The 24,205-nt window shown below is 50.1% G+C and overlaps 1 protein-coding gene across 2 annotated transcripts in view; it reads left to right on the forward strand.

The window, feature by feature from the left end:
* acap1 (ArfGAP with coiled-coil, ankyrin repeat and PH domains 1) overlaps nucleotides 1-24,205 on the forward strand; it is a 109,320-nt gene that overhangs the window by 77,445 nt on the left and 7,670 nt on the right. For both annotated transcript variants that reach the window (XM_069919992.1, XM_069919990.1), the window contains 5 exons: nucleotides 3,481-3,575; nucleotides 3,690-3,871; nucleotides 16,888-17,084; nucleotides 19,138-19,247; nucleotides 22,623-22,733. In XM_069919992.1, coding sequence (XP_069776093.1) covers nucleotides 3,481-3,575; nucleotides 3,690-3,871; nucleotides 16,888-17,084; nucleotides 19,138-19,247; nucleotides 22,623-22,733 — 695 coding nt within the window. The remainder of the gene's footprint in view (nucleotides 1-3,480; nucleotides 3,576-3,689; nucleotides 3,872-16,887; nucleotides 17,085-19,137; nucleotides 19,248-22,622; nucleotides 22,734-24,205) is intronic.

The raw sequence follows: 24,205 nt of genomic DNA on the forward strand, positions 1-24,205 counted from the left end.
AATCCCATTCACCCTTACCTGCTTGCTTTTCTCACACCTCTCGCATCCCTCCCTGCGCTGAAATGCTGACCACGTTCAAGTTTATTGTCATCCAATTGGACAAGTACAACCCAACAAAACAGTGTTCTCCGGTCCTCGGTGTCAAACCACACAGACACACAACCAGACGTAACACGAGGAGGGTGCAGACCACACTGGGTGACACCATCGGGGGGGGGGGGGGGTGACCCCAAAATTTTTGTTCAGTGTTTCAGCAGAAATGTATTTTTTTATTAAAAATATCCCAGTTGTTTGTAATAACAACAAAAACATTTTTCATCAGCCCAGCTGACATGTATGAATAGACCAACGAGACTAAAACTTGATTTTCTCTTTGAACCTTCTAACACGCTCCGGTCAGAACTGTCGTTATGACCATGGCGCTTTGAATCACGTGGTCCCGTCTGCACGTGCCCATCAGCAAGCGCTGTTGTTTGTGTTGCTGCCGGTGTTTTTATAGTCGCTGCTTTTGTCATATTTTCTGGTGTTTTAGCTACAATATTGGGGTCATTAGTATTTGAGAACTGATATCAATAACTTTATTGAGAATGAAGTAGTAATTAAAGGAAAAGAAGGATCTCGTAACAATCAGAATCAGAATCTATTCTCAAGAACAAGTCACGAAATTCGGTGTTTTGCGGCAGCGTCACAGGGTAAACGTTCATATTATAACCATCTTTCAGCATTACTGTGAAAATAACAGTGCACAAAAAGTGAGGCCGTGTCTGTGGTTCATTGATCATTCAGGAATCTAATGGCGGAGGGGAAGAAACTGTCCTTGTGCTCATCTTTAGGCTCCTGTACCTTTTCCCCGATGGTAGCAGAGTGAAGAGGGCACGGCCTGGGTGGTGGAGGGGTCCTTGAGGATAGAGGCTGCTTTTTTAAGACAGCGCCTCATGTCAGTGTACTCAATGGAGTGGAGTCTGGTGCCCGTGATGTCGCAGGCCAAGTTATCAACCCTCTGGAGTTTATTCTTGTCCTGAGAGTTGGCACCTTCATACCAGGCAGTGATGCAACGAGTCAGAATGCTCTCCATGGTCCACCTGTAGAGGTTTACGAGAGTTTATGGTGACGTACTGAATCTCCTCAGACACCTCACAAAGTCTAGCCACTGGTGAGCCTTCTTTGTGATTGCATCAACATGGAGGCTCCGGGACAGATCCTCAGAAATGTTGACACCCATGAATTTGAAGTTCTCGGCCTTCTCCACCATTGAGCCTTCGATGAGGGCTGGGCCGTGTTCTGCCGACACCCTCCCACAGTCCACAATCATCTCCTTGGTTTTGCTGTCATTGAGTGCAAGGTTGTTGTCATGACACCTCTCAACGAGCTGATCCTTCTCCCTCCTGTATACTTCCTCGTTGCCATTTGCGATTCTGCCGACAACTGTGGTGTTATCAGCAAACGTAGATAGCATTGGAATTGTACCTGGCCACACAGTTGTGAGTGTGTAATGAGTAGAGCAGTGGGCACGTCCTTGGCGTGCGCCAGTGTTGATAATCAGCGAGGAGGAGATGTTTCTAGTTCGTACTGACTGAGGTCTTAATAAAGTTTAACATTAAATCAACATAACTTTGATGTAGTTCTTAAACGTTTTCATTTCAAATTCTATTTTTTCTTACTGAATTTTCACTTTAACCCTATGAAATGACGTAAATGTAAATACAATGAAGCCATGTGTATGATATTGTAGTTTAAAGGTGTAATTTTAATTTTGCTGGTTGTTTATCTCACTACAATCACTGTTACATTCGGTGATCTAAAGGGAATTTCCGTTAACCTTAGTACAAAAAGCATTACTAAGGATTCTGTATGGTCTAGTACGGGAGGAAGTCCAGGGTGTGGGGCTGACACCATGAGTTCCTAGTGACGATTTGCCGAGGGGTAGGGCGCGAGATCATGGAGGCTGGTACATTAAGGACAAACGACAGGCACATCATTCGTCCAGGCGCCTTTGCCGCCCACGGTGGCCAATCACGCCCATCACGATCCCTGATCCTCCAAATTGTTTCTAACCACCACGTTAATCCATCTCTGGTTTTTGCACTCTCTCTCTCTCTCTCTCTCTCTCTCTCTCTCTCTCTCACTCTCTCTCTTCTCTCTCTCTCTCTCTCTCTCTCTCTCTCTCTCTCTCTCTCTCTCCTCTCTCCACCTCTGCTTCTCCTTCCAGCTGCAGAGCGTCTCATCGCACAACGTGTCCAAACGATTCTTCGGATTCTTTTAAGTGAATGTACGTTTTGTTTCCGTTCTCTGTAGAACTGCTTCGTATGTCCGACTACAATCTGCGTAGCATTCTCCCGAAGAACCACATCTCAACTGCATTGATTCTTGGTCCCATTGCATTTGTGATGGTCCACACAGCAGTACATCTGTGTAGGAGCGTTCAGACAAGTGAATGGAATAATATTTGGCTGTTATTAACAGACTCCATGCTACCTTAGTCTGGCCAGTGGGACACAGAGCACCATCTGATAGACCAGCTAGGCCAACATTCCAACAGCAGTAGCCAATACACAAGTACATCTGTGTGAGTGACAGTCAGTAATAGAACAGACGTCTTGTTTGTTGGGAAGCTTCCCATTTCTAAAAAATGCTGCTAGCCTTGCTTTCATGTCTTTGTTGCATTTGCCATCGGTTATTGGCCGTGATCCAAGTTGTGAACTTGTTTCAGAATTTCATTTCCCAGTACAGTTTGGACTGTTGGGTTTCTTTGATATTACCATTCCTTCAGTTTGCTTTTTGGTTACAGTTCCACCGAGTCTTTCACTCTCAGAGGTTGAAGGGCGATACTCATTTCTGCGAACTTACTTCACGGTTTGCTGTCACATCTGCCCAGCGGAGGGTGGCCACATTGTGTGTCTTGCAACCGGCAACACGGATGCAAGAAAAATAGAGGGTTATAGGTGTGGGGGAGGGAAGGTTTCGATCGGTGATTCACAAAGCGGGTGCTGCCACCTCCCACTGTGGGCGGTGGAAAGATCCAAGGGGGCAGTCAGGGGTAGTGAGGAAATGAGTGGTGGTCTGGGGTGGTGAGAGAAGAGGGGAGTGGTCAGCACTACCACTAAACCTCCCCTCTCAGCATCGCCACTAACTCCCTCTCAGCACCGCCACTAACCCTGCCCCCCCCCCAGTGCTGTTGTATGGGAGGGGGACGCTTGAATGTGGACTGGAGGCCAAGGGGGCACCAGCCTGAAAAAGTGTGGGAACCACTGGTTTAAATTGTTGAGTAGGTCAGCACAATACTGTGGGCTGAAGGGCCTGTGATTTTCGATGTTCTCTCATTCCCCCTACTCTTTCTTGTTGCATACTCCTTCTCTTCCAAACAAATGCACTGCCATCTTGCTCTCTCTCTACCCCCCTCCACCCCCGCCCCCCGCCACCAGCTCTGTGGCCGCTATTCCCCGTCACCCTCGCTCACTCTCCTTGCCGTCCCGCCCACAGCTGATGTGCGAGCTGGGGAACTCCAACATCAACCAGATCTACGAAGCTCGTGTAGAAGAGATGACAGTTAAGAAACCTCACCCTGGATCTCCTAGGTAAGAATGGTGAAGGCTGGCCCTACGTTCAGGGAGGGCCCATCGCTCGGGGAGGGCCCGTTTTGTCCCGATGATTGGCGGTAAACAAAGGCCTCTCACTGCTTCTTCACACAGGCAAGAGAAAGAGGCGTGGATCCAGGCCAAGTACGTGGAGAAGAAATTCATTCAGAAGTTGCCCGAAAGTGCTGTTCAGCTGTATAAAGGCAGCTTAAAACCTGCCCCACGCACCACCACCCTGGAAAAACCACCCAAACCGGAGAAACCTCCTAAGCCCTTCGTAAAGCCTCGGGGAAGAGGTAACATGATTTTAGTGTTTTTAAATTTTCAGTTTGGATGTACAGCCTTTCCGGCCCACAAGGTCAATCCACCTAAATACTCCCAATAGGCCGACAACCCTCATATGTTTTTGAACGAGGTGAGGAAACCGGAGACCGTAGAGGAAACCCGCGCGATGCGGGGAAAATGTAAAAACTCCGTACAGGCAAGGCTGAGTTCGAAACCAGGTCATTGGCGCTGGAACAGTGTCACACTAACTGGTCCGCCTCCTTGTTAACCATATTGTCCCTACTCTAAGTGGGCCGTCTGAACGCTGACCAGGCTGTCCTCTACAATAACCGGGACGTCCCCTACACCAACCATGCCACCCCACGTTAACAGTGTCCCACTTCACTAACTGTGTCCCCTACAGTAACCGCATCCCCCTCTACACTACCCGTGTCCCCTCTACACTAATCTTGCCCCCTTTACACTAACCGTGTCCCCTCTACACTAACCGTGTCTCCCCTACACTAACCGCGTCCCCTCTACAGTTACTGTGTCCCCCTCTTCAATAACTGTATCCTCCCTACACTAACCATGTCCGCTTCACTAACCACTCCCCCTCTACACTAACCGTGTCCCCTCTACACTAACCATGTCCCCTACACTAACTGTGCCCCCTCTACACTAACCATGTCCCTTCTACACTAACCGTGTCCCTTCTAAACTAACCGTGCCCCATCTACACTAACCGTGTCCCCCCTACACTAACCACATCCCCCTCTACAGTAACTGTGTCCCCTTCTACAATAACCATGTCCCCCCCAACATTAACCATGTTCCCTACACTAACTGTGCCCCCTCTACACACTAACCGAGTCCCCTACACTAACCGTGCCCCCTCTACATTAATCGTGCCCCCTAAACTAACTGTCCCCCCTCTATACTAACCGTGCCCCCTCTACACTAACCGTGTCCCCTTCTACACTAATCATGTCCCCCTCTACACTACCTGTGTCCCCTCTACACTAACCTTGCCCCCTTTACACTAACCGTGTCCCCTCTACACTAACCGTGTCTCCCCTACACTCACCGCATTCCCTCTACAGTTACTGTGTCCCCCTCTTCAATAACTGTGTCCCCCCTACACTAACCATGTCCCCTTCACTAACCACTCCACCTCTACACTAACCGTGTCCCCTACACTAACCGTGCCCCCTCTACACTAACCGTGCCCCATCTAGACTAACTGTGTCCCCCCTACACTAACCGCATCCCCCTCTACAGTAACTGTGAACCCTCTACAATAACCATGTCCCCCCTACACTAACCATGTTCCCTAAACTAACTGTGCCCCCTCTGCACTAATCGTGCCCCCTAAACTAACTGTGCCCCCCTCTACACTAACCGTGCCCCCTCTACACTAACCATGTCCCCTTCTACACTAATCGTGTCCCCCTCTACACTAACCGTGACCCCCTACCCTAACCACGTCCCCTCTACAGTTACTGTGTCCCCCTCTTCAATAACCGTGTCCCCCCTACACTAACCATGTCCCCTTCACTAACCGCACCCCCTCTACACTAACCGTGTCCCCTCTACACTAACCATGTCCCCTACTCTAACTGTGCCCCCTCTACACTAACCGTGCCCCCTCTACACTAACTGTGCCCCCTAAACTAACTTTGCCCCCTCTACACTAACCATGCCCCCACTACACTAACCGTCCCACCTCTACACTAACCGTGTCCCCCTCTACACTAACTGTGTCCCCCTCTACACTAACCGTTCCCCTACACTAACTGCAACCTCCTCTACAGTAACTGTGTCCGCCTCTACAATAACTGTGTCACCTCTACACTAACCGTGCCCCCTCTACACTAATCGTGCCCCCTAAACTAACTGTCCCCCCTCTACACTAACCGTGCCCCCTCTACACTAACCGTGTTCCCTTCTACACTAATCATGTCCCCCTCTACACTACCTGTGTCCCCTCTACACTAACCTTGCCCCCTTTACACTAACCGTGTCCCCTCTACACTAACCGTGTCTCCCCTACACTAACCGCATTCCCTCTACAGTTACTGTGTCCCCCTCTTCAATAACTGTGTCCCCCCCTACACTAACCATATCCCCTTCACTAACCACTCCACCTCTACACTAACCGTGTCCCTTCTACACTAACCGTGTCCCCTACACTAACCGTGCCCCCTCTACACTAACCGTGCCCCATCTGCACTAACCGTGTCCCCCCTACACTAACCGCATCCCCTTCTACAGTAACTGTGAACCCTCTACAATAACCATGTCCCCCCCCACACTAACCATGTTCCCTACACTAATTGTGCCCCCTCTACACTAACCGTGCCCCCTAAACTAACTGTGCCCCCTCTACACTAATCGTGCCCCCTAAACTAACTGTGCCCCCCTCTACACTAACCGTGCCCCCTCTACACTAACCATGTCCCCTTCTACACTAATCGTGTCCCCCTCTACACTAACTGTGCCCCCCACCCTAACCACGTCCCCTCTACAGTTACTGTGTCCCCCTCTTCAATAACCGTGTCCCCCCTACACTAACCGTCCCCTTCACTAACCGCACCCCCTCTACACTAACCGTGTCCCCTCTACACTAACCATGTCCCCTACTCTAACTGTGCCCCCTCTACACTAACCGTGCCCCCTCTACACTAACTGTGCCCCCTAAACTAACATTGCCCCCTCTACACTAACCATGCCCCCTCTACACTAACCGTCCCACCTCTACACTAACCGTGTCCCCCTCTACACTAACTGTGTCCCCCTCTACACTAACCGTGCCCCCTACACTAACTGCAACCTCCTCTACAGTAACTGTGTCCGCCTCTACAATAACTGTGTCACCTCTACACTAACCGTGCCCCCTCTACACTAATCGTGCCCCCTAAACTAACTGTCCCCCCTCTACACTAACCGTGCCCCCTCTACACTAACCGTGTTCCCTTCTACACTAATCATGTCCCCCTCTACACTACCTGTGTCCCCTCTACACTAACCGTGTCTCCCCTACACTAACCGCATTCCCTCTACAGTTACTGTGTCCCCCTCTTCAATAACTGTGTCCCCCCTACACTAACCATGTCCCCTTCACTAACCACTCCACCTCTACACTAACCGTGTCCCTTCTACACTAACCATGTCCCCTACACTAACTGTGCCCCCTCTGCACTAACCATGTCCCTTCTACACTAACCATGTCCCCTACACTAACCGTGCCCCCTCTACACTAACCGTGCCCCATCTACACTAACCGTGTCCCCCCTACACTAACCGCATCCCCCTCTACAGTAACTGTGTCCCCCTCTACAATAACCATGTCCCCCCTACACTAACCATGTTCCCTACACTAATTGTGCCCCCTCTACACTAACCGTGCCCCCTAAACTAACTGTGCCCCCTCTACACTAATCGTGCACCCTAAACTAACTGTGCCCCCCTCTACACTAACCGTGCCCCCTCTACACTAACCATGTCCCCTTCTACACTAATCGTGTCCCCCTCTACACTAACCGTGACCCCCTACCCTAACCACGTCCTCTCTACAGTTACTGTGTCCTCCTCTTCAATAACCGTGTCCCCCCTACGCTAACCATGTCCCCTTCACTAACCGCACCCCCTCTACACTAACCGTGTCCCCTCTACACTAACCATGTCCCCTACTCTAACTGTGCCCCCTCTACACTAACCGTGCCCCCTCTACACTAACTGTGCCCCCTAAACTAACTTTGCCCCCTCTACACTAACCATGCCCCCTCTACACTAACCGTCCCACCTCTACACTAACCGTGTCCCCCTCTACACTAACTGTGTCCCCCTCTACACTAACCGTGTCCCCTACACTAACTGCATCCTCCTCTACAGTAACTGTGTCCGCCTCTACAATAACTGTGTCACCTCTACACTAACCGTGCCCCCTCTACACTAATCGTGCCCCCTAAACTAACTGTCCCCCCTCTACACTAACCGTGCCCCCTCTACACTAACCGTGTTCCCTTCTACACTAATCATGTCCCCCTCTACACTACCTGTGTCCCCTCTACACTAACCTTGCCCCCTTTACACTAACCGTGTCCCCTCTACACTAACCGTGTCTCCCCTACACTAACCGCATTCCCTCTACAGTTACTGTGTCCCCCTCTTCAATAACTGTGTCCCCCCTACACTAACCATGTCCCCTTCACTAACCACTCCACCTCTACACTAACCGTGTCCCTTCTACACTAACCGTGTCCCCTACACTAACCGTGCCCCCTCTACACTAACCGTGCCCCATCTGCACTAACCGTGTCCCCCCTACACTAACCGCATCCCCCTCTACAGTAACTGTGAACCCTCTACAATAACCATGTCCCCCCCTACACTAACCATGTTCCCTACACTAATTGTGCCCCCTCTACACTAACCGTGCCCCCTAAACTAACTGTGCCCCCTCTACACTAATCGTGCCCCCTAAACTAACTGTGCCCCCCTCTACACTAACCGTGCCCCCTCTACACTAACCATGTCCCCTTCTACACTAATCGTGTCCCCCTCTACACTAACTGTGCCCCCCACCCTAACCACGTCCCCTCTACAGTTACTGTGTCCCCCTCTTCAATAACCGTGTCCCCCCTACACTAACCGTCCCCTTCACTAACCGCACCCCCTCTACACTAACCGTGTCCCCTCTACACTAACCATGTCCCCTACTCTAACTGTGCCCCCTCTACACTAACCGTGCCCCCTCTACACTAACTGTGCCCCCTAAACTAACTTTGCCCCCTCTACACTAACCATGCCCCCTCTACACTAACCGTCCCACCTCTACACTAACCGTGTCCCCCTCTACACTAACTGTGTCCCCCTCTACACTAACCGTGCCCCCTACACTAACTGCAACCTCCTCTACAGTAACTGTGTCCGCCTCTACAATAACTGTGTCACCTCTACACTAACCGTGCCCCCTCTACACTAATCGTGCCCCCTAAACTAACTGTCCCCCCTCTACACTAACCGTGCCCCCTCTACACTAACCGTGTTCCCTTCTACACTAATCATGTCCCCCTCTACACTACCTGTGTCCCCTCTACACTAACCGTGCCCCCTCTACACTAACCATGTCCCCTTCTACACTAATCGTGTCCCCCTCTACACTAACTGTGCCCCCCACCCTAACCACGTCCCCTCTACAGTTACTGTGTCCCCCTCTTCAATAACCGTGTCCCCCCTACACTAACCGTCCCCTTCACTAACCGCACCCCCTCTACACTAACCGTGTCCCCTCTACACTAACCATGTCCCCTACACTAACTGTGCCCCCTCTGCACTAACCATGTCCCTTCTACACTAACCATGTCCCCTACACTAACCGTGCCCCCTCTACACTAACCGTGCCCCCTCTACACTAACCATGTCCCCTTCTACACTAATCGTGTCCCCCTCTACACTAACTGTGCCCCCCACCCTAACCACGTCCCCTCTACAGTTACTGTGTCCCCCTCTTCAATAACCGTGTCCCCCCTACACTAACCGTCCCCTTCACTAACCGCACCCCCTCTACACTAACCGTGTCCCCTCTACACTAACCATGTCCCCTACTCTAACTGTGCCCCCTCTACACTAACCGTGCCCCCTCTACACTAACTGTGCCCCCTAAACTAACTTTGCCCCCTCTACACTAACCATGCCCCCTCTACACTAACCGTCCCACCTCTACACTAACCGTGTCCCCCTCTACACTAACTGTGTCCCCCTCTACACTAACCGTGCCCCCTACACTAACTGCAACCTCCTCTACAGTAACTGTGTCCGCCTCTACAATAACTGTGTCACCTCTACACTAACCGTGCCCCCTCTACACTAATCGTGCCCCCTAAACTAACTGTCCCCCCTCTACACTAACCGTGCCCCCTCTACACTAACCGTGTTCCCTTCTACACTAATCATGTCCCCCTCTACACTACCTGTGTCCCCTCTACACTAACCGTGCCCCCTCTACACTAACCATGTCCCCTTCTACACTAATCGTGTCCCCCTCTACACTAACTGTGCCCCCCACCCTAACCACGTCCCCTCTACAGTTACTGTGTCCCCCTCTTCAATAACCGTGTCCCCCCTACACTAACCGTCCCCTTCACTAACCGCACCCCCTCTACACTAACCGTGTCCCCTCTACACTAACCATGTCCCCTACACTAACTGTGCCCCCTCTGCACTAACCATGTCCCTTCTACACTAACCATGTCCCCTACACTAACCGTGCCCCCTCTACACTAACCATGCCCCCTCTACACTAACCATGTCCCCTTCTACACTAATCGTGTCCCCCTCTACACTAACTGTGCCCCCCACCCTAACCACGTCCCCTCTACAGTTACTGTGTCCCCCTCTTCAATAACCGTGTCCCCCCTACACTAACCGTCCCCTTCACTAACCGCACCCCCTCTACACTAACCGTGTCCCCTCTACACTAACCATGTCCCCTACTCTAACTGTGCCCCCTCTACACTAACCGTGCCCCCTCTACACTAACTGTGCCCCCTAAACTAACTTTGCCCCCTCTACACTAACCATGCCCCCTCTACACTAACCGTCCCACCTCTACACTAACCGTGTCCCCCTCTACACTAACTGTGTCCCCCTCTACACTAACCGTGCCCCCTACACTAACTGCAACCTCCTCTACAGTAACTGTGTCCGCCTCTACAATAACTGTGTCACCTCTACACTAACCGTGCCCCCTCTACACTAATCGTGCCCCCTAAACTAACTGTCCCCCCTCTACACTAACCGTGCCCCCTCTACACTAACCGTGTTCCCTTCTACACTAATCATGTCCCCCTCTACACTACCTGTGTCCCCTCTACACTAACCGTGCCCCCTCTACACTAACCATGTCCCCTTCTACACTAATCGTGTCCCCCTCTACACTAACTGTGCCCCCCACCCTAACCACGTCCCCTCTACAGTTACTGTGTCCCCCTCTTCAATAACCGTGTCCCCCCTACACTAACCGTCCCCTTCACTAACCGCACCCCCTCTACACTAACCGTGTCCCCTCTACACTAACCATGTCCCCTACTCTAACTGTGCCCCCTCTACACTAACCGTGCCCCCTCTACACTAACTGTGCCCCTTAAACTAACATTGCCCCCTCTACACTAACCATGCCCCCTCTACACTAACCGTCCCACCTCTACACTAACCGTGTCCCCCTCTACACTAACTGTGTCCCCCTCTACACTAACCGTGCCCCCTACACTAACTGCAACCTCCTCTACAGTAACTGTGTCCGCCTCTACAATAACTGTGTCACCTCTACACTAACCGTGCCCCCTCTACACTAATCGTGCCCCCTAAACTAACTGTCCCCCCTCTACACTAACCGTGCCCCCTCTACACTAACCGTGTTCCCTTCTACACTCATCATGTCCCCCTCTACACTACCTGTGTCCCCTCTACACTAACCGTGTCTCCCCTACACTAACCGCATTCCCTCTACAGTTACTGTGTCCCCCTCTTCAATAACTGTGTCCCCCCTACACTAACCATGTCCCCTTCACTAACCACTCCACCTCTACACTAACCGTGTCCCTTCTACACTAACCATGTCCCCTACACTAACTGTGCCCCCTCTGCACTAACCATGTCCCTTCTACACTAACCATGTCCCCTACACTAACCGTGCCCCCTCTACACTAACCGTGCCCCATCTACACTAACCGTGTCCCCCCTACACTAACCGCATCCCCCTCTACAGTAACTGTGTCCCCCTCTACAATAACCATGTCCCCCCTACACTAACCATGTTCCCTACACTAATTGTGCCCCCTCTACACTAACCGTGCCCCCTAAACTAACTGTGCCCCCTCTACACTAATCGTGCACCCTAAACTAACTGTGCCCCCCTCTACACTAACCGTGCCCCCTCTACACTAACCATGTCCCCTTCTACACTAATCGTGTCCCCCTCTACACTAACCGTGACCCCCTACCCTAACCACGTCCTCTCTACAGTTACTGCGTCCTCCTCTTCAATAACCGTGTCCCCCCTACGCTAACCATGTCCCCTTCACTAACCGCACCCCCTCTACACTAACCGTGTCCCCTCTACACTAACCATGTCCCCTACTCTAACTGTGCCCCCTCTACACTAACCGTGCCCCCTCTACACTAACTGTGCCCCTTAAACTAACTTTGCCCCCTCTACACTAACCATGCCCCCTCTACACTAACCGTCCCACCTCTACACTAACCGTGTCCCCCTCTACACTAACTGTGTCCCCCTCTACACTAACCGTGCCCCCTACACTAACTGCAACCTCCTCTACAGTAACTGTGTCCGCCTCTACAATAACTGTGTCACCTCTACACTAACCGTGCCCCCTCTACACTAATCGTGCCCCCTAAACTAACTGTCCCCCCTCTACACTAACCGTGCCCCCTCTACACTAACCGTGTTCCCTTCTACACTAATCATGTCCCCCTCTACACTACCTGTGTCCCCTCTACACTAACCTTGCCCCCTTTACACTAACCGTGTCCCCTCTACACTAACCGTGTCTCCCCTACACTAACCGCATTCCCTCTACAGTTACTGTGTCCCCCTCTTCAATAACTGTGTCCCCCCTACACTAACCATGTCCCCTTCACTAACCACTCCACCTCTACACTAACCGTGTCCCTTCTACACTAACCGTGTCCCCTACACTAACCGTGCCCCCTCTACACTAACCGTGCCCCATCTGCACTAACCGTGTCCCCCCTACACTAACCGCATCCCCCTCTACAGTAACTGTGAACCCTCTACAATAACCATGTCCCCCCCTACACTAACCATGTTCCCTACACTAATTGTGCCCCCTCTACACTAACCGTGCCCCCTAAACTAACTGTGCCCCCTCTACACTAATCGTGCCCCCTAAACTAACTGTGCCCCCCTCTACACTAACCGTGCCCCCTCTACACTAACCATGTCCCCTTCTACACTAATCGTGTCCCCCTCTACACTAACTGTGCCCCCCACCCTAACCACGTCCCCTCTACAGTTACTGTGTCCCCCTCTTCAATAACCGTGTCCCCCCTACACTAACCGTCCCCTTCACTAACCGCACCCCCTCTACACTAACCATGTCCCCTCTACACTAACCATGTCCCCTACTCTAACTGTGCCCCCTCTACACTAACCGTGCCCCCTCTACACTAACTGTGCCCCCTAAACTAACATTGCCCCCTCTACACTAACCATGCCCCCTCTACACTAACCGTCCCACCTCTACACTAACCGTGTCCCCCTCTACACTAACTGTGTCCCCCTCTACACTAACCGTGCCCCCTACACTAACTGCAACCTCCTCTACAGTAACTGTGTCCGTCTCTACAATAACTGTGTCACCTCTACACTAACCGTGCCCCCTCTACACTAATCGTGCCCCCTAAACTAACTGTCCCCCCTCTACACTAACCGTGCCCCCTCTACACTAACCGTGTTCCCTTCTACACTAATCATGTCCCCCTCTACACTACCTGTGTCCCCTCTACACTAACCGTGTCTCCCCTACACTAACCGCATTCCCTCTACAGTTACTGTGTCCCCCTCTTCAATAACTGTGTCCCCCCTACACTAACCATGTCCCCTTCACTAACCACTCCACCTCTACACTAACCGTGTCCCTTCTACACTAACCATGTCCCCTACACTAACTGTGCCCCCTCTGCACTAACCATGTCCCTTCTACACTAACCATGTCCCCTACACTAACCGTGCCCCCTCTACACTAACCGTGCCCCATCTACACTAACCGTGTCCCCCCTACACTAACCGCATCCCCCTCTACAGTAACTGTGTCCCCCTCTACAATAACCATGTCCCCCCTACACTAACCATGTTCCCTACACTAATTGTGCCCCCTCTACACTAACCGTGCCCCCTAAACTAACTGTGCCCCCTCTACACTAATCGTGCACCCTAAACTAACTGTGCCCCCCTCTACACTAACCGTGCCCCCTCTACACTAACCATGTCCCCTTCTACACTAATCGTGTCCCCCTCTACACTAACCGTGACCCCCTACCCTAACCACGTCCTCTCTACAGTTACTGTGTCCTCCTCTTCAATAACCGTGTCCCCCCTACGCTAACCATGTCCCCTTCACTAACCGCACCCCCTCTACACTAACCGTGTCCCCTCTACACTAACCATGTCCCCTACTCTAACTGTGCCCCCTCTACACTAACCGTGCCCCCTCTACACTAACTGTGCCCCCTAAACTAACTTTGCCCCCTCTACACTAACCATGCCCCCTCTACACTAACCGTCCCACCTCTACACTAACCGTGTCCCCCTCTACACTAACTGTGTCCCCCTCTACACTAACCGTGTCCCCTACACTAACTGCATCCTCCTCTACAGTAACTGTGTCCGCCTCTACAATAACTGTGTCACCTCTACACTAACCGTGTCTCCCCTACACTAACCGCGTTCCCTCTACAGTTACTGTGTCCCCCTCTTCAATAACTGTGTTCCCCCTACACTAACCATGTCCCCTTCACTAACCACTCCACCTCTACACTAACCATGTCCCCTCTACACTAACCATGTCCCCTACACTAACTGTGCCCCCTCTACACTAACCGTGTCCCTTCTACACTAACCGTGTCCCCTACACTAACCGTGCCCCCTCTACACTAATCGTGCCCCATCTACACTAACCGTGTCCCCTACACTAACCGTGCCACCTCTACACTAACCGTGCCCCATCTACACTAACCGTGTCCCCCCTACACTAACCGCATCCCCCTCTACAGTAACTGTGTCCCCCTCTACAATAACCATGTCCCCCCTACACTAACCATGTTCCCTACACTAATTGTGCCCCCTCTACACTAACCGTGCCCCCTAAACTAACTGTGCCCCCTCTACACTAATCGTGCCCCCTAAACTAACATAAACAGAGGAACCTGGGGTCCAAATCCATACATCCCTCAAGGTCACCGCAAAGGTTGATAGGATAGTTAAGAAGGCCATTGAGATACTGGACTTCATTAATAGGGTGGATTGAGTTCAGAAGTCGAGAGGTTATGTTGCAACTCTACAAATCTCTGTTGACACCACACTTGGAGTATTGTGTTCAGTTCTGGTCACCTCCAAAATAGGAAGGAATGGGGAAGCGGAGATTGACCAGGATGTTGCCTGGATTGGGAAACAAGTCTCATGAGGCCAGGTTAACAGAGCTGGAACTTTTCTCTTTAGAGCGTAGAAGGGTGAGAGGAGACTTGGTAGAAGTCTACAAGATTATGAAGAGGCATAGACAGGGCAGACGGCCAGAGGATGTCCGTACAAAGTGAAGAGAAGTAGGTTTTTTATGCAGAGAGTTGTGGGGGCCTGGAATGCCTTGCCAGAGGGTGGTGGTGGGGGCATTTAAGAGATTCTTAGACAGACACATGGATGAAAGAAAAATAGAGGGTTACGGGGTAGGGAGGGTTTAGTATTTTTTTTAGAAATGAATATATGGGTCAGCGCAACATTGAGGGCCAAAGACCCTGTACTGTGCTATAGTGTTCAATGTTCTATGTTAAGACCAGCACCACCAGGTTCATGTGCTGCCCCTCCACCATCAGACTCCTCAACGACAAACTCAATCAGGGGCTTGTTTAAAGGCTCCAACATGCACTTTATTGATTTTGTTCCACTCTGTGTTCAGTTTGTTTACATTTCTCCCTTTTGTACATGTTCCTTTTCTTGACTACTGAGAACTATAAATTCCACCTGGCCCACAGGATGAAGAATCTCAGGGCTGTATGTGATGTCATGAATGTAAAATCTAAATTTTTTAAATATTTTTTAAAAAAGTTCAGACATGCAGGCCCTTCCGCCCCACGAGCCCATGCTGACCAAATTCCCCAATTGACCTACCCCCCATCCCCGGTACAGTTTTGGAGGAAACAAGAGCCCACCGGGGAAAACCCACGCAGACATGGGGAGAATGCGCAAACTCCTTACGTACAGCATGGGATTGAAACCCCGGGTCACTGCTGCTGTGACAGCGTGGCAGCACGAACCGTGCTGCCCACTGTTCTCTGACTTTACATCTGAAATTTGAACCTTTGAACTTTGAAGACACTTCCCTTCCAATGGTGTTTTAACCCCTCAATTCTACCATTCCTGGTCTCTTCGTATTTGCCTCAGTGCGTTCCATTTGCCTGAATTCCTGCCCTTTGGAAATGCTTCAATATATTCTGAAGGCACTGAGATGCGAACTGGAACCTGTTTCCATTGCCATCCTCTTGTCTCTTGGGAGGTTATCTATTTCAAAAGGATAAATGGAAGATCAGATTATGATGTAAATCACAAGTGATTGCAGCTGTAAATAAGGACTTGGGAGTATTGTTGCATGAAAGGTTGGTTTGCAGGTGCCAGCTATCGAGAAGGCAACTGGAACGTTGGCCTTCACTGCTGGAGGGGTTGGATTTAGGAGCAGGGAGGTTATGCTGCAACTGTACATGGTCCTGGCCAGCCGCATCTGGAGAACCGCGTGCAGTTCCGGTCTCCTGGCTTGAGGAAGGACAGACTGGCTCTGAAGGTGGTGCAGAGGAGGTTCACCAGGCTGATTCCAGAGATGAGGGAGTCGGCCGGCGAGGAGAGATTGAGTCGACTGGGGTGGAACATAGAGGGGATCTTACAGAAATATATAAAATTATGAAAGGCATAAATAAAATAGAGGTCGGTCAGTCGTTCCCATTGGTGGGGAGACCAGAACCAGGGGGCATCACCTCAAGATTCGGGGCAGTAGATTCAGGATGGAGATGAGGAGGCTTTTCCCAGAGGGAGGGGAATCTGTGGAATCCGCTGCCCATTGAGGCAGTGGAGGCGACCTCAGTAAATATATTTAAGATGAGGTTGGATGGATTTTTGCATAGTTGGGGAATTAAGGGGTATGAAGGAAAAAGGCAGGTGGGTGGAGATGAGCCCCTCATCATTGAATGGACGGCCAACTCCTGGCCCTAATTCAGATGTGCTTATATTCCCTGTCTGCAGACATGAATAACAAAAACCCATCAGCCATGGAAAGCAGAGAAGACCTGCGAGATCTACATCCAGGGGCTCTGCTTTACCGAGCCGCCACACTCCAAAATCTCCCAGTCATGGCTGACGCACTAGCACATGGAGCTGATGTCAACTGGGTGAACACATCAGATGAGAACAAAACTCCACTTATACAGGCAGTGACACCGGTAAAAGGGCAATCTATAACGTTAACCTCCCACCCACCACCCACCCACCCCAACCAACCCCTGCAGAGCGTTATGGTTAGTTTAGCTAAACCTTAAGTGGCTTTCACCAAGATCTGAAGACTAGCGAATCTAATCACGGCCCTGCTAAACGTGGAAAAGTAAGTCGGAAAGTGCACAGTCAGGCACCTCCATAGGGACAAAAAAATGGGGAGAAAATTGAAAATTCCCCGAGGCGGAGGGAGCTGGGAGTCCCCGTGCGGGACGGCCTGAAGGTCAACCTGCAAGTTGAGTCGGGGGCGATACTGACATTCATTTCAAGAGGAATCGAACCTAAGAGCAGGAATGTGATGTTAAGGCTTTACAAGGCCCTGTCAAGGCCTCACGTGGAGGAATGTGAGCAATTTTGAGCTCATCGTTTAAGAAAGGATGTGCTGACGTTGGAGAGGGTTCAGAGGAGGTTCACAAGGATGATTCCAGGAATGAAAGGGTTATCTTATGAGGGGCATTTGACAGCTTTTGGTCTGTGCTCATTGGAATTTAGGAGAATGGGGGGGATGTCATTGAAACGTTTTGAATGTTGAAAGGCGTGGACGGAGTAGACGTAGAAAGATTTTTTTCCCCACGGTGGGAAAGTCTAGGACAAGAGGGCATAACTTTTGCCCACTTAGAATAGAGACACGGAGGAACTTCTTCAGCCAGAAGGTGGTGAATCTGTGGAATCTGTTGCCACTGGCAGTTGCAGAGGCTGGGTCATAGGGTGGATTTAAGGCAGAGATTGACAGACTTGGGTGTCAAAGGTCACAGGGAGAAGGCCGGGCAGTGGGGTTGAGTGGGAAAATGGATCAGCTCATGATTAAATGGTGGGGCAGATTCAATGGGCTGAATGGCCTATTTCTGTTCTGTATATGGTAGGCCACTGAGGAGTCGGTTCGAACTCTAGATCTAGAAATACAGATGAATAATTCCCTGAAAGTGGCGTCACAGGTAGATAAGGTCATAGAGAGATTTGGGCCTTCATAAATCAAATAATTGAGTATAGGAGCTGGGATGTTATGGTAAAGTTGTTCAAGACATTGGTGAGGCCAAATTTGGAGGATTGTGTGCAGTTTTGGTCACTGAATTACAGCAAAGATATCAAAGATTGAAAGAGTTCGTTGAAGTTTTCTAGGATGTTGCGGGGACTTCAGGAACTGAGTTACAGGGAGAAATTAAACAGATTAGGTCTTTGTTCCCTTGAGTGTGGAAGAATGAGGGGAGATTTGATTGAGGTGTTTAAAATTATGAGGGGGATAAACAGAATAAATGTAGTCGGGCTTTTTCCACTGAGGGTCGGTGAGATACAAACCAGAGGACATGGGTTAAGGGTAAAAGGGGAAAGGTTTTGGGAGAACCTCTTCACACAGAGAGCAGTGGGGGTGTGGAAAGAGCTGAAGTGGTGAATGCGGGCTTGATTTTGGACAGGTACATGAATGGGTGGGGTATGACAGGTGCAGCTCAGTGGGACGAGGCGGAAAAATAGCTCGGCATAGACCAGAAGGGCCGAAGGGGCCTGTTTCTCTGCTGCTCCATGGCAACTTTGAAGATTTTTTTTTAATACAGGAGGAGATCATTTCGTCCCTGGCAGCCCTATAACCAGAAAAAAGAAATAACCTGCATTGATCAAGAGCCTTCCGAGTCAACAGCACGTCTTGGCATTGACTGATTTTGGATCCATTCAAGATCTGTGGAGTCACAACATGCTGGGCCCCAAATGTGTGCAAAGACCATTTCCAGAGAACCACAGAACCTGGAACGTGATGCCCTCTACTCATTCCACCTCTGAGCTATGAACACACAGTGGAAGGGTGGTCATCCCCGGTCCTCCATGTCGGACTCCTACCCCTGGCCTGGAATGAGTGAGGCTTGAAACAGAAGAGGGGGATCTTTAGACAGCCGAGGGTAGCAGGGTTGAGTGTCTCCTACAAAAATCACCCCCATGACTGGAGACATTTGGGAGCTCATAATTGGACTTATTTTTACCTTGTCCTTTCTGCCTTGTTTCTTCTTCTCCCAGGGTTCCTTGGTGGCGTGCGAGTTTCTGCTGCAGAATGGTGCCCACGTAAACCAGGTGGACATCCACAGCCGTGGCCCCCTCCACCATGCCACTATCCATGGGCACACGGGGTGAGTGAGCTGTGCTTCATGGGGACCTACAAATTAAAGCAGTCCTGCTGAAAACCACAAGGTGCCAGAGCAGAAGTAGGCCCATCAAGTCCACTAAGCCATTCCAGACCCTCTCCCCACCCCCCCGCCTTCTCCCCATAACCTTTGACAGTGTGGTAAACAGGCCATTTGGGCCTGTGCCACCCAATTACAGGTTTACCCCACTTTACGAAACGAGAGCATTCTTACAGAACCTTTCGTAAGCCGAAATGGTGTAAATGAAGACGCGATTACTATTAATTTCTATGGGAAAATGTTGAACGTACCCAGACCCAAAAAAACCCATCAAATTATACCAAATAGCACATCTATAACACTAACATTTATTTAAAATTTTATAAGCCCAGAGAACCCCAAAACCCAGCAGCAATAGATATTCACCAAGACAAATAGTTACTTAAACAAAAGTTGCTTTTAATTATCTTTAAACATGAAAACAGAATCAAACTTTAACTTATCACTATTGACTTACTTAATCTGTCCCGCATCGGACTGGTCAGCCACAAACGAGCCTGCAGCTGACGTGGACTTTTTACCCCCTCCATAAATCTTCGTCCGCGAAGCCAAGCCAAAGAAGAACTTAATCTAACTTAACCCCCTTCTAATTCTAAGCGCACATGTATGTAATGTGTGTGCAAGTTCAGAAAAGTTCTTTGGTTCACAGTCCAATCTCACTTCTCATTCCTCCAAGTTCACTGGTTGCAGGCAACTCTTTTCCTGTGCACAGAATTTAACATTTATAAAGTTCACCAGGCTTTGGTGCTCGAAAGGTAAATGGTAACCTTCCACTCAGGAAGGTTCTTGTGGGTTTTCAGAGAGACATTTGTTGTACTATGGACACCCAGTCACTTCAGTGTCTTGCCGACGAAACTTGCCCCCCTCAGGGTTCTCCAAATGATAACCTCTTTCTTTCAGGTCACCCCCGAGTTCCTTTTTGTTTCTCTTATTCCAAGTGAAACATTCACCCCCGAGTTCCTTTTTGTTTCTCTTATTCCAAGTGAAACATTAGACAGCCAGTCCTTTCCTCTTGTATGAACCACAAAGGCTTTGACCAGGCTAAATCAAGCACTTACAACCCATCTTCCGCATGGGGTTTTCCACAAGCTTGTCAGTTTGTCCTGTTCCAGTCTCAGCTGCTCTTGCTGGCTATAACACTGAGAAGTAATCTCTCTCTCTCTCTCTCTCCCTCCCTCCCTCTCTCTCTCTCTCTCTCTTTCTCCCTCCCTCTTTTCTCTCTCCCTCTTTCTCTCTCTCTCTCTCTCTGACTCTCTCTGCTTGCAAAACCACATGACCCTCTTAGAACATCAAGTTCCCCTCTGGACTGTATGCGGCTCTGACAAGTTCTTCAATCTGTTGCCTTTTTGTAAACAACAATCCACTAGTGAAGTCTATTGGGCACTCTCCAAAGCTCTTGCATAGACTGTTGGCCCTGACATGTCTTGCATGAGCAGAGCTCCAGTATTTTAAATAAGATCTGTTTTAAAATGTTTGTATGTGACCTACTCTAACAAACCTTTCCCAATTTATCTCCCAAAAACATATCTACATACTCTATCATAAAACCAGGAATAATATTTTAAATACACTGCCTGAAAAGTAGAAATAATGTATCTACAGGTAAAGGTTCCATTATTGTCACATGTAGAATGTGACCTGCATGAAACTCTTCCACATTTTGTCCACCGGAAGGTAGACAGAGAGTCACCACATTGTCCAGCGCCCCTCCCGGGGGTGGGGGAGACGGGATGTAGGGGAGAAGAGGGTCATCTATTGATGTCCCATCTTAGTTCCTGGGGAAGGAGCTCCTTGGGGCATGGGCCAGCACCTGTTACAGCTCGCTGCTTTCAGGAAAGCGAAAATCCTTTTGTGATAGCGAACTCAAGTTTCTTCAGAAAAACGAATTTGCGTAAAGCGGGTACGCCCACCCCGGTACGTTTCGAAGGGGTGGGAGGAAGCCAGAGCCCCTGGGAAAGACCCGGGGGGAGAACGTACAAACTCCTTACAGACACCGCGGGATTCAAACTCACAGTCCCAGTTGCAGGAGGTTTAACAGCGTTGCACTAACCTTATGCCAACCATGCTGCCAACTATATCAGCAACTATTCAGATACCTACCGATCTCTGCCATAAAAACACCCAACAACTGGGTCTCCACTGGTGCCCGTGATAGCAAATTCCAGAGGTTCACCAAATTCCAGAGTTAATGTCAGACATCACGTACAACCCAGAGATTCCTTTTCCTGCGGGTGAGGCAGAATTACCACTATTGGCAGTACAAAAAAAACTGTACACAACATACACGTAAACAAATAAAGAAATGTAAACAAACTGTGTGCAAAACAGAGAATTAAAAAAATCAAGAAAGTGCCCAAGAAAGTCCTTAAATGAGTCCCTGATTGAGTTTGTCGTTGAGGAGTCTGATGGTGGAGGAGGAGCAGCTGTTCCTGAACCTGGTGGGGCGAGTCTTGTGGCACCAATACCTCCTTCCTGATGGCAGCAGTGAGAACAGAGCATGTGCTGTGTGGGGTGGATCCTTAATGATCACTGCTGCTCTCCGACGGCACCGTTCCTTGTAGATGTTCTCGAGAGTGGGGAGGGTTTTTCCTGTGATGTCCTGGGCTGCATCCACTACCTTTTGCAGGGTGTTATGCTCAGGAGGATTGGTGTCCCCCGTCCCAGACTGTGATGCAGCCGGTCAGCGCATTTTCTCTGTAGAAATTTGTCAGGGGTTTCAGATGCCTCTGGGTAAAGACATTCCTCCATGTCTCTGTTTTAAATGGGCGCCCTTCAATCCTGAAGTTGTGCCCTTTGGTTGTAGTAAAACCACAGAGATGCCGGAGGAACTCAGCTGGTCTCACAGCGTCCATAGAAGGTAAAAGTATATTACTGTCGTTTCGGGCCTGAGCACTTCCTCAAGGTGCAGCATGAGAATCTGCAGACGCCGTGATTGTAGTTAAAAACATTGAAATGCCCAGAGGAAATCACCTGGTCTCGCAGCATATTAGGGTTAGGGTTCAAGATTGGGCAGCTCAGCGTAGCGTTTAGCGCAGCACGGCTACAGCACCAGGATCCGGGTTCAAATCCAACACTGTCTGTAAGGGGGTTGTGCATTCTCCCCATGCCTGCGTGGGTTTCCTCCGGGGGGCGGGCCCTGGTTGTCCCCTACTTTTCAAAAAAGTACCGGGGGCTAGTAGGTTAAGGGGGCGACACAGGTTCGTGGGCTGAAAGGACCTGTTATCGTATTGCATGTCCAAATTTAAGTTTAATTTGATCAATGTGAGTTTTTTACTCTGTTTTAAAATATTTTACGGTCCTTTTTTACCTGTTTTGTTATAGTCTCGTGTGCCTGTTCTTGAAGCGAGGAGCCCGTCGAACAGCGGTGGATGAAAACGGCAAAGATCCCATTACAATCGCCATCGACACAGCAAACGCAGACATTGTGACTTTGTGAGTACCCATGTTTGTCTCTTCTCTCTCACTCCTAATGGTAAGAGATGCATCCCCTCAGCTGAGATTTAAGTTTCTGGCAACCTCCTTGTGCAATAGGGAAAATTCAGAACTGCTGGTAAAATTCACGGCGACTGTAGGAGGTAATGATGTATTACCAACGTTTCAGGCCCGAACTAGGGTAGCCAGACACCTGCTTTTAGGCTGGACAGTCCTAATGGAGGACAAATTAAGCGGCAGAAAGGGCACTTACTGGGTTAAATGTGGCCATGTTTCATCTCGGGTGTCGGCTTGCGCACGTTCGACAAGGGGGAAGTGCCCCCCTGTTCCAAGCTGACCCTGCATGTCCTCCGACTTGATAAGTTTGAAATGGCCACCCTGGCCTGAACCCTTCTTCTAAGTTCAAGTGAAAAAGAATGCGGATGGACATCTGAAAATCCTGCGAACGTGGGGGTCAGGGCACAAGATGGCGGCGCCTCTGTTCGCCACCGGCCTTGAAGGGTTGCAAACTCCGAGGCAGCAGAGGACTGGCACAGGATATCAGTAACGAGAAGACCACCCCATTCCCCCCCCAACCCCGGTGGAGACCCGCGGTGGTGGGCCAGTGAGGGTCCCAGTGGCTGAAGGACACACCCACAGGCGGCGCGCAACCCGCTGGTGGGTTGAGGTCCAAGGACCCGCACCAGGCTGCTGGAGAGCCAGGTGTAGGAAGAAGAGTTCGAGAGGGCACTGAGGGGCAAGGAGAACTCCAGGAAAGGCCCCAAGCTCTTCGTGACAGATGTCTGGATCTGGAGCTCAGGCGGCCCATGGTCGGTCCTGAACTAGAGTCTGTGGGAGTGGCTGGAGGTAAATCCACGGACACTTGGCAACTCTGAAGGGACTCTCTTTTGCTTCTCATTCTCCTATTGTTAGGGGCACCGGGCAATGCTCACGGCAAATTTTTTGTCTGGCTTAATATTACATTTCTGTTTCATTACATGGCAATTAAATAGTATCTGATCAGAAATACCTTATCCTCCTATGGATGCTGTGTTACGAGCCCAGAGGACCTCAAAACCCAGCAGCAATAGATATTCACCAAGACAAATGGTTACTTAAACAAAAGATGCTTTTAATTATCTTTAAACATGAAAATAGAATCAAACTTTAACTTATCTATTAACCTAACTTAACCCCCTTCTAATTCTAAGCGCACGTGTGTGTAATGTGTGTGTAAGCTCAAAAAAGTTATTTGGTTCACGGTCCAATCTCACTTCTCATTCCTCCAAGTTCACTGGTTGCAGGGAATTCTTATACTGTGCACAGAATTTAACATTTATAAAGTTCACCAGGCTTTGGTGCTCGAAGGGTAAATGGTTACCGCTCAGGAAGGTTCTTGTTGGTTTTCAGAGAGAGAGTTGTTGTTCCAGGACATCCACAACTGAGGTACTTCCATCAGTCACCTCAGTGTCTTGCTGACGAATCTTGCCCCC

Source organism: Narcine bancroftii, chromosome 2 (assembly GCF_036971445.1).
Source record: "Narcine bancroftii isolate sNarBan1 chromosome 2, sNarBan1.hap1, whole genome shotgun sequence".
Taxonomy (NCBI): Eukaryota; Metazoa; Chordata; class Chondrichthyes; order Torpediniformes; family Narcinidae; genus Narcine; species Narcine bancroftii.